Source organism: Gossypium arboreum, chromosome 13 (genome assembly GCF_025698485.1).
Source record: "Gossypium arboreum isolate Shixiya-1 chromosome 13, ASM2569848v2, whole genome shotgun sequence".
NCBI classification, from domain to species: Eukaryota; Viridiplantae; Streptophyta; class Magnoliopsida; order Malvales; family Malvaceae; genus Gossypium; species Gossypium arboreum.
Window position 1 is genome coordinate 24,613,904 of NC_069082.1, and position 9,177 is coordinate 24,623,080.

General features: G+C 29.1%; 1 protein-coding gene across 2 annotated transcripts; it reads right to left on the minus strand.

Annotated features, from left to right (window-relative positions):
- Nucleotides 1–2,292: 2,292 nt before the first annotated feature.
- LOC108463249 (uncharacterized) lies at nt 2,293–3,884 on the minus strand. Of its 2 annotated transcripts, none has more exons than XM_017763193.2 (6): nt 3,542–3,884; nt 3,377–3,472; nt 3,078–3,296; nt 2,854–2,950; nt 2,689–2,751; nt 2,293–2,586 (listed from the first exon to the last, which is right to left on the minus strand). In XM_017763193.2, the coding sequence occupies exons 1-6, from the start codon at nt 3,779–3,781 to the stop codon at nt 2,579–2,581; spliced, it is 723 nt and encodes a 240-aa protein (XP_017618682.1). In that variant the 5' UTR covers nt 3,782–3,884; the 3' UTR covers nt 2,293–2,578. The 2 variants fall into 2 exon arrangements, with proteins under 2 accessions (XP_017618682.1, XP_017618681.1); XM_017763192.2 differs by having other exon boundaries at nt 2,293–2,572; nt 3,542–3,870.
- Nucleotides 3,885–9,177: the final 5,293 nt, after the last annotated feature.

The following is a 9,177-nucleotide window of genomic DNA, read 5'->3' on the forward strand; positions in this document are numbered from 1 at the left end:
ATTTTGGTAGATGCGTCTACAAAATAATCACATGCGTTATTAACTTGCAACCTGTCGTTTGCGAGATTACTTGTTTAAATGATTAATTTCAGATTATGCAATTAAAACAATTCATCTTACTAATGTTGGTGAGTTTAAATCCCAAGTTTTCAATGATTATTGCATGTCAATTGGGATAAAAATTAAACATCCTATAGCTCATGTTCACACATAAAACGATTTGCTGAATTGTTTATCAAATGCCTCCAACTAATTGTTAAATCATTACTTATGAGAACTAAACTTTCTATTTCAGCATGAGATTATGTTGATTTATATGTTGTACGCATCAAGCCAATAAGTTATAAATACTCCCATTACAATTGATTTTTGGTCAAGAGTCAAATATTTCTCATATTTGAATTTTTTGTATGTGCGTATATGTTCCAATTGCTCCACTACAACGCACAAAGATGAGTGAATCCTCAAAGAAAGTGGGGAATACATATTAATGACAAGTTTTTTTTGTATTATTAGATGTTTTGAATGCATTGGAGATTCAATTATGACATTATTTGTGTTTACAATTTTGATTCGATAGTTTTCTTGACATTAAGGGAAGATAAATAATAACTTGTAATGAGTTAGGGGGAGAGTAATTTGAACTAAAAGTTCAATAACGATAACTCATTACAAGTTAACTATTAGATGTATTTGATAAGCATTTATATAGATTAATCGGTTCCAAAGATGAAAAATTATTCTAGATGGTCATATAGTGGAGGCGGGTGCTCCAGAAGAGACCCAAGACATAACTAATAAGTAAAACTCAAGAAAAGATTCAAGTACCTGAAACTGAATTTTAAAATAATGAAAATAAGATATCTCGATAAGTTATGTCAATTCGAGAAAATGTGGAACCAAATAATAAAAGTGGTCGACAATGATTTTGCATGCAATATTATTATTGAAATAATGAAATAAAAGGAGGATCTTGAGTAATTCTATTGGGAAATATAGATATAGAATAAATTGATCAAAATAGAAAGACGCAACTCAAGTACAATTAAATTCGTGGAGTTTTTGGACCAATAGTCTAAATATCTAAAGGTATAGGGTACAAATGAAGTAATTTTGCAAAAGCGAAATAAAAATATGAAGTTTTTCACTAAGTCCTGGCATTGATTATGAAAAGATATAATATTCTTTTGTGGTGGATGCAATAAACCTTTAGATATATTATTAAATTGACAATTCATAAAAGATTTAACTTGTGTCTAATGGTTATTATTACAACCTTTTATGAATCACTATATAGTAAAGTTATATTAAAATCCTTGAAGGATTTAGGATGCTAAAAGCATATTGAAATTATCGAGAAATTATTCATTTATATAAATTGAAATAATTGAACATATATAGTAAATTTGACTTAGTGAATAATAGTTGAAGGAGGATTATAAAATGATCCAAAATACCTATTTGTGTTTTTATAAAAGAATCATGATTAAAGTTTGTTATGATTATTGTTGAATCTTCTGAAGAGATCAAAATACATTTCCCTAAATTTTACTCACCCATGACTTTCAAAAGAACGGTGATATAAATGATTAGCAATACATTCAAATAGTCATTTGAAAAAACTACTATTCAAGATTGAATACGTAGAATATGAGAAAGTATGCGATGATTTCATGATGGGGAGTAAATACGCGTTGTACTCTTTTTTCCATAACCAAGGTTTTATCCAATTAGGTTTTCCTAATAAAGTTTTTAATGATGCAGCATATTATGCGTACTATAGATCGTGTACTCTTTTTCCTTCATTAGGTTTTTATCCCACAGGATTTTTCCTAATAAGGTTTTAACGAGGCACATTATCTACCAATGGACATTCAAGGAGGAATATTATGAATATCTTATTAAGTGGATGTCTATCATGATCAAGATAAAATTTTAATGTACTTTAAATTCTAATAGTTATTAGAATTAGATCTCTACTTGTTTTATACTTCTTATGCCTATGGATAAAGACTCTGATGACGCATTGTAATCACCCATTTTGATTAATAAAGTACATTCTCTGTTGCTTTCATATTTTCTTTATTCTTTATTCTTCCCATTTCTCTTTATTTTATAACAGTAATCAAATTTAAAAAGAAATCAATTATCAGCATTATTAACACGACTTTAAATTTTTTAAATCGGAAAAGTAGACAACCTAAATTTCGAAAATAAGAAGCATAGGGATAAATTTCAAAAGTTCAAAAAATATAAGGATAGGGGCAAAATTAGACCACTTAAAAGCAGGAATTTATGTTGAGAGCTGCTGATAATTAGAAAGCATATATATATACATGTACATACATGACTGATAGATAAAACTTGAGGCTTTAGTTGCAAGCAACTCCATAGACATGTGGAGTTATTAATGAGAAGGGAGCATTGTACAAAGAAGCCATGCTTAGTTCCAAACTTGAAAACCCTGATGAGGATATATATTTCCCGGTTTCTCTGGTAAGGTGACATCCATCCGCAACTGCCTGTTGCAATGGATCAACTAGTGTCTGCCACAACCTCAGACTTGTTCCATCTGCAATTACAACACTAATATTACAATGCATGGATGTTATTTTGGATTCTAATTGCATATACTGATGTCACTTCTTGTAGAAATCAACGAGTTAAACTTCGGGTTCGGATTAATACCTTCGGCAGCAACATGTTCGATAAACAGGAAAAGTCCTCCTGGTTTCAACACCCTTTTCACCTCTGAACAAAGTTATCAAAAGTTAAAAATTCATTGCAACATTCTAATTATTGTAGGTCAAATCAGAAGTTAGCATTGAACTTCATTGGAGCATGATAAACGACCTTTAAGTGCCATGTTAACATCTTGGACAGAACATAATACAAGTGTACCAACAACTGCATCAACAGATGAATCATCTAGTGGAACAGCCTCTGCAACCTGGATAAATGCAGCAGTCCACAATTCAGAAAAAAATAAAGTTGAAAATGTACTTGTCATGGATAAGAAACCTATTAAACTCTGCCATTTATTATTTAGAGCTGCTACTAGGACTAAAAAAACTTACAGCTTCTATGAAATGAAAATTCTTCGACGGTAAACCGACTGCGGTGGCCGCTGCTCGAGCATACTTCTCCATCTTCTTGTTAGGATCCAAGCCAAAAACTTGGACCTCATTATCACCAGCATAGTACTCAAGGTTGGGACCCGTCCCAATCCCAATCTCCAGTACCCTTTTGGCCTTTCCCTTTAGTTTCTCTAAAAGTTGTGACTTGTAACCTGCAATCTTGAGATTTAACAATAGAATAGGTAATTCAATCGTACATATGTATGTATATGAAAAAAAGGCATAAAATAGTTACGAACTTTGGCCTCATAAGGTTTCATGCTTGTGTCCATAACCGAGGCATAAAACTCTTCATACCAATCGGGCCTTGGAGGGTGAATCCTGTTGAGCAAATCCTGCACATCAAAATATTCTCTGTTAACAGTTTTAAAAGACAATAAATAATCTACCAGTTATGAAGGTACCAAGTAATGATCAGAGTGTGAAGTGGAGGCATTGGATTTGGAAGGGGAAATTGGAAGAAAAACTGCAGTGGCAGCTTCAATGAAATGTCTTCTTCCACAACAGGAACAGAAACTGGGGGCAAGGGATAGCTGTTTGCTGGGAATAGCTGCAGCTGAGCGGCTCTTTTGGTTAGTTTTTAAGGAGTTGAGAGGTTGAAAATGGAAACTAGGAGAATAATGGAGGTGAACCAGTTTCACCATCTTGAGTGTCAGTTGGATCTTTGTTTTTTTGAAGTTATTGGCTTATAGGTCTCCCCAGCCTCATGATTCTTGAGATATTTTCCATTTTTTAGTTTTATTTTTCTTCTTAAATTTAATTATCTTTACATCTAATTATTTTATTAACTTTTTAGTGTTTAAGTACTTATATATACCATAAATTATTGTATACCCACGTGTAAATGAAAAGAATTTATATAACAAATATATTTATTAAAAGTTTTGAGGTTTTGTTGAAATTATAATTTTAAATGTTTAAAGTTCATTGTATTTCAAATTTTATTTTGTGTAAATTTAAATTGATTTATGATAAAATATTTTTAAAAAACTAAAAACACTATTGGAGTTTTATATTTCTATGTAAAGTTCATTTTACTTTTCTATTAAAACTGATTTTTTATATGTTTAAAATTTATTTAAATAATCACACTGACAATTTATCGTTAAATTATTAATAATTTAAATAAAATATATCATACCTAATTAATTATTGAAAAAGCAGTTTTAACTTCAAAAATATTTGTTTAAGGATGTTTAGTACTTAAAATTATTTTGGTTTTAAAATTGCTTTTTAAAAGAGTTAATATCCACTTACTTGAATTTGACAACTTATACCTATTTGGTATCTAAATTTTTTTTTGTCAATTCATTCCAATTTAATAATTTTTAGGTACTTGATTAACATTGTTAAAATACACTGATATGATTTTGACATGGCACTGACGACCAATAACATAATAACACATGATAGTTACACATTTTGGCACATGGTAAAAAATATTTTTTTTTACAAATTTTAATTTTTTTAGTTTTTTGTAGAGGTGTGCATGGGCCGGGCTACCCGGCCCGGCCCGAAGGCCCACCCAAAATGTGGGAGGGTTTGGACAAAAATATAGGCCCGAAAAATGGGCTTGGACAAAAAAATAAGGCCCGTTTAAAAAATAGGCCGAGCCTCGGGTAAGGTATTTTTAGTAGGGCCTACCACCAGTCCGAATTCATTAAAGGATAAAAAAATCTGCATATTTTTTTATTTTTGAATGTTATGTTCTTGTTGTTTTCTCTATATTTTGCTACCATTTTACTATTATGTTGCTATTATTTTGTTGTTATTGTTTGGATATTGTATAGATTTTATTTTATTGTTAATTTTCTTATTATTTTAAAGGTATTTGTTAATTTTTTATTATTTTAGAAGCATTTGCTTGTTAAGTTGCATTTATCTTAGTGTTATTTAAGTCTACATATTTTTCAAAATTTATTTTCAATTTGTTGGAAAATATTTATTTTGATATTTTTAGTATTTTTGATGTATTATATATATTTAAAAATAATATAAAAATTAATGAATTGGTAGGGTCGGGGCTCGGGTTTTAGTATTTTTATCCGGGTCGGGCTTGGGCAAAATTTTAGGCCCATTTTTTGGGCCTGACCGGGCCCGAGCCCAATAAATGGGCATGATTTTTTAGTTGAGTCCGACCTGAACCCGGCCCGACCCGACCCATGAACACCTCTAGTTTTTTGCCACGTGTTAAAATATGAGACTGTCACGTGTCACCATGCTATTAATCGTTAGTATCATGTTAACGTATTTAACGATGTTAGAAAAATATCTAAAAAAGTATTAAGTTGACTGACGGTTTCTAAATTTAAGAATCAATTAGGTCTAAAAAAATTTTTAAATACCAAATAAGTACTAGTTATCAAGTTTAGATAGCTTTCTATTATTCCTTTTAAAAATCTTTCTGGTGCACTAGGACAAACTTTTTTCTAGATATAAATCACTAAGACCGTTTTTAAGTTGCAATGACAAAGTTATGGATTTAGTCCACATATTTTATTTTGGTCATTTTTAGTCTTTATATTTTTTGAATTAGTTAATTTAGTCTCTCTACGTTTTCAAATTTTAAAAATTTAATCTTGGCTCTAATAATAACAGTTCAAACCGCTTGATTAAATTCAATTAATAGTCTTATATTATGCATATAATTATAAATTTAGTCTATATTCTCCAATTAGATCATTTTAAGTCACTCTCTTTATATATAAATATATTAATTTTAAATTTTCAGGCTTGAAGCAAATGACAATTCGTTAATCTATTAATTGTATTTTTAGTGAGTAATATATAGAAATAATAAGTTGATATGACAATATATATATGAAAATATACCCGTCGTATCGATTTTGGAAATAACATAAGGTAATGAATTGAATAATTGTTGTTTGTTAAGGATTAGAATATTAAAATTTTAAAATTATAAGAATTAAAATAATTAAAATTTTAAAATTTCATTAATTCATAATTTTTGTAAAGTATAAGAAGTAATAATAGAATTTAATCTTTTAAAAGTAGATTTTAAGTTCAACTGCCACTTATCTAACTTCAGTCTCGCCATTTCTTTCTGACATTATAAAAAGCTGGCAATTCCCTCACATATATAGCATCTCCTCAACCTTTTCCCACCAAACTCACAACTTTACATGATCTACATCTCCCTAAAAATGGAGCTTAGCTGAACCCATTGTTATAGAGGTCGTGGATTACAACTGTTAAAAGAGTAGATTATTCATTTAAAGTTAGGCAAAAATTCTTTTAAGAATTTAGATAAAAATATTAGAGTTTAAAATTTTATTAGATAAAATAATTACATTATTTAAAATGTGGATCGAACTTGAATCCCAACATTTAAGGTTTTAGTTTAATTTATTTTTTAATATTATAATATAATATATTATATTATTTATATATATCATATAATTTATAACATATAAAATTTAACTAATTAAAATATTTTATTAGTCCCTATATTTGTATAAAATTTGAGATTTGATATTTATACTTTAAAAGTTAAAAATTCAATCATCATACTATTTTAATTTAAAATTCTTAGTCAAATCATTAGTCTTTGGTAGTTTTTGACAAATTTTGTCAATTTAATATTTTTTTGTCAATTATATGCTATGTCAAATGAAGATAATCAAGTCAAAATTTTAAATTGACAAATTTTGACAAAAATACTTATTATTTAAGTAAACTAAGATTTTTAAATAAAAAAGTAAGACTTATTTTTAACTTTTAAATACATGGACTAAAATTTTGTCAAAGTTCAAATATTAACAACATATTTTAACCAAATTAAATCTATAGTAATATATAAAATATAATGTAAACATATTAAAATAATTTATATATATAAATTCCACAAGTGAAAAAATATAAAAGTATTAAATATTAAAATAAAAATAATATAAATATTTTTTAAAAATTTAAAAATAATGAGTGGGCCTAAAATGGACTTGGGTTAGTCATTTATAAATATGGGCTGGACAAAATTTTAGATTTGAGTCGGACTGAGCTTGAGCAATCATAGAGTGTACTAATATCATGTTTAAGTTCAACCCGAACTCGACCTTTCCCGATTAATGAACACCTCTAATTATAAGGGGACTGCTAAACATGGTTTGTTGAACCGAACCAGATCAGTCAGTCAGACAAGTTGGATTGGGATCAATCGAGGTACCAATCTAAAGAAAGGCTTTAGAGCACTTGAGTCGAGAGCTGGGCTAAAAAAATTAGTTGAATCGGTAATTAAATCGATTTTTAATATTTTTATTTATTTATTTAATCGAACCGTCTAGACCAATTTAATCAACTAACTAGTAATCTAATCAATTCGACCATCAATCCGGTTTTGGATACTAAGAAATATCATTATAATTATTTTTGTATATATGTTTTCTTTTAATAAATCCCATTAATTGTGGATCACATGCTCTAGATGTAGGTAATTAATATCCTTATAAACACTCGTTCACGCAACTGAAATGGCAAAAAATCCCCACCTAATTCTTTATTTATTCCTTCTCACTTTCTTCTTTTCTTAACATCTCTTTGATAAAAACTAATAAGGTGGTATTTGGAAAATTACTTATAAATACAAAATCATGATAAGTTTGGATAACTATTATAATTGATAGGTCCCACAGAATTGGATGCAACTAGAGTACACCAATTTTACTTTCTCATTCTTAGGGAGGGCGATAATTGAAATAATTACTCAAATAATTGTACCCAAACTTAATTACCCTATAGCTTTCCAAACAGTTATACATGATGTCATACTCCAAGTCCGGCGGATTTGAGATTAAGATGTGTAGCAGTAAAATTTTCTATTTGGCAAATTATAATCCACCTATTTGTTTTCTTTTAGCGAATAAGAGTAGGTGTATGGTAATTTCCGTGAAAGTAAATGAAATTTTAATTTGGTTATTTTAAAGAAAAAGATTTTGTTAAGAAAAGAGGTCATTATTACATGAGTTACCATCAAATATTTATAATACACCTAGCTTGTCTGAGTACTGTGCCTGTTAAGTTTGTACAGTGATCTGGTAGGAAGTCAAATAGGAATGGTTAGTCAAGTAATATTTGTTCAGGATCTTTCTTTATGTTTTTCTCGGAATCTATAGGCCACTAAAAAGGACAAATTATGAATTCAAGGGACACTTGTTAAATTCCTCTAAAGTGGAAGCTGGTTTTTATATATGTATGTGTAGAAGGTTCATGGGGAAGTTTTCTTCTTCTTTCAATATTGGTCTCTGATTCTTTTTCTTTCGTTTAAATGTCATCTTTCGTCATTAGACTAGAAGCTAAAAATTTTAGGAATAATCAGAGGATGTTCTATCTTCTAGTAAGTCTAACAACTTTGCATGTTAAGAGTAAGGGTACTATGATATATATATGCAACAAGTTATGATTAAGAGGTCTTGCATGGGGGTTATCTATAGATGAGATGTTAGTAATCTATCTGTAAATGGGTTTTAATAGTGAATCCATGTTCTTTTAAGTAGTTTATGCTATGAGTTCGTGAAAGACTTTCAAAATTGAGGATTTTGACCTTCAGCAAGGTAAGTCTCTAATATTGAATCATACAAGTTTGTTTTTATAAATTGTTTGTAATTGATGTTCCTGAAAACAACATGTGAATATTTGAATAATTTTTGAAAATAGTTATGAAATCTTAGTTTAGTTTAAAGGTGAGTCTAATAAGTAATGAATTGTATGTATGGGTGTACATGATTCTGTGAAGCAACTATTTATGTGTACCTTACGTATATGAGATGTATACTGTGATATGCGATTGTGTCAATTTGTCTAAAACGTGTACTGAGTATGATTTGGTTAAGAAAATGAGTTTAGCATATCTAAGTGGGTACTTATGTTAGATTTGAGGTGTGAGTAATAAGGTTGGCGAAATAGGGTGTAGCTGAGTGTTGGAAAGTCATGTGATGTGAGTTTTGACACCACAGTGGTAATCGATGAAGTCTATCGGGACAGTAAACACGAATTATGTTTTGTAAATTCTGAAGAAAGTACATGG

What these genes read in the sequence shown, in the direction of transcription:
- LOC108463249 (XM_017763192.2), bottom strand. Translation starts at nt 3,781, where the DNA reads ATGGTGAAACTGGTTCACCTCCATTATTCTCCTAGTTTCCATTTTCAA. An exon ending in TGAAACCTTATGAGGCCAAA is followed by an intron (nt 3,297 to 3,376) that starts GTTCGTAACTAT and finishes TTAAATCTCAAG; the next exon opens with ATTGCAGGTTACAAGTCACA. An exon ending in ATTTTCATTTCATAGAAGCT is followed by an intron (nt 2,951 to 3,077) that starts GTAAGTTTTTTT and finishes GCATTTATCCAG; the next exon opens with GTTGCAGAGGCTGTTCCACT.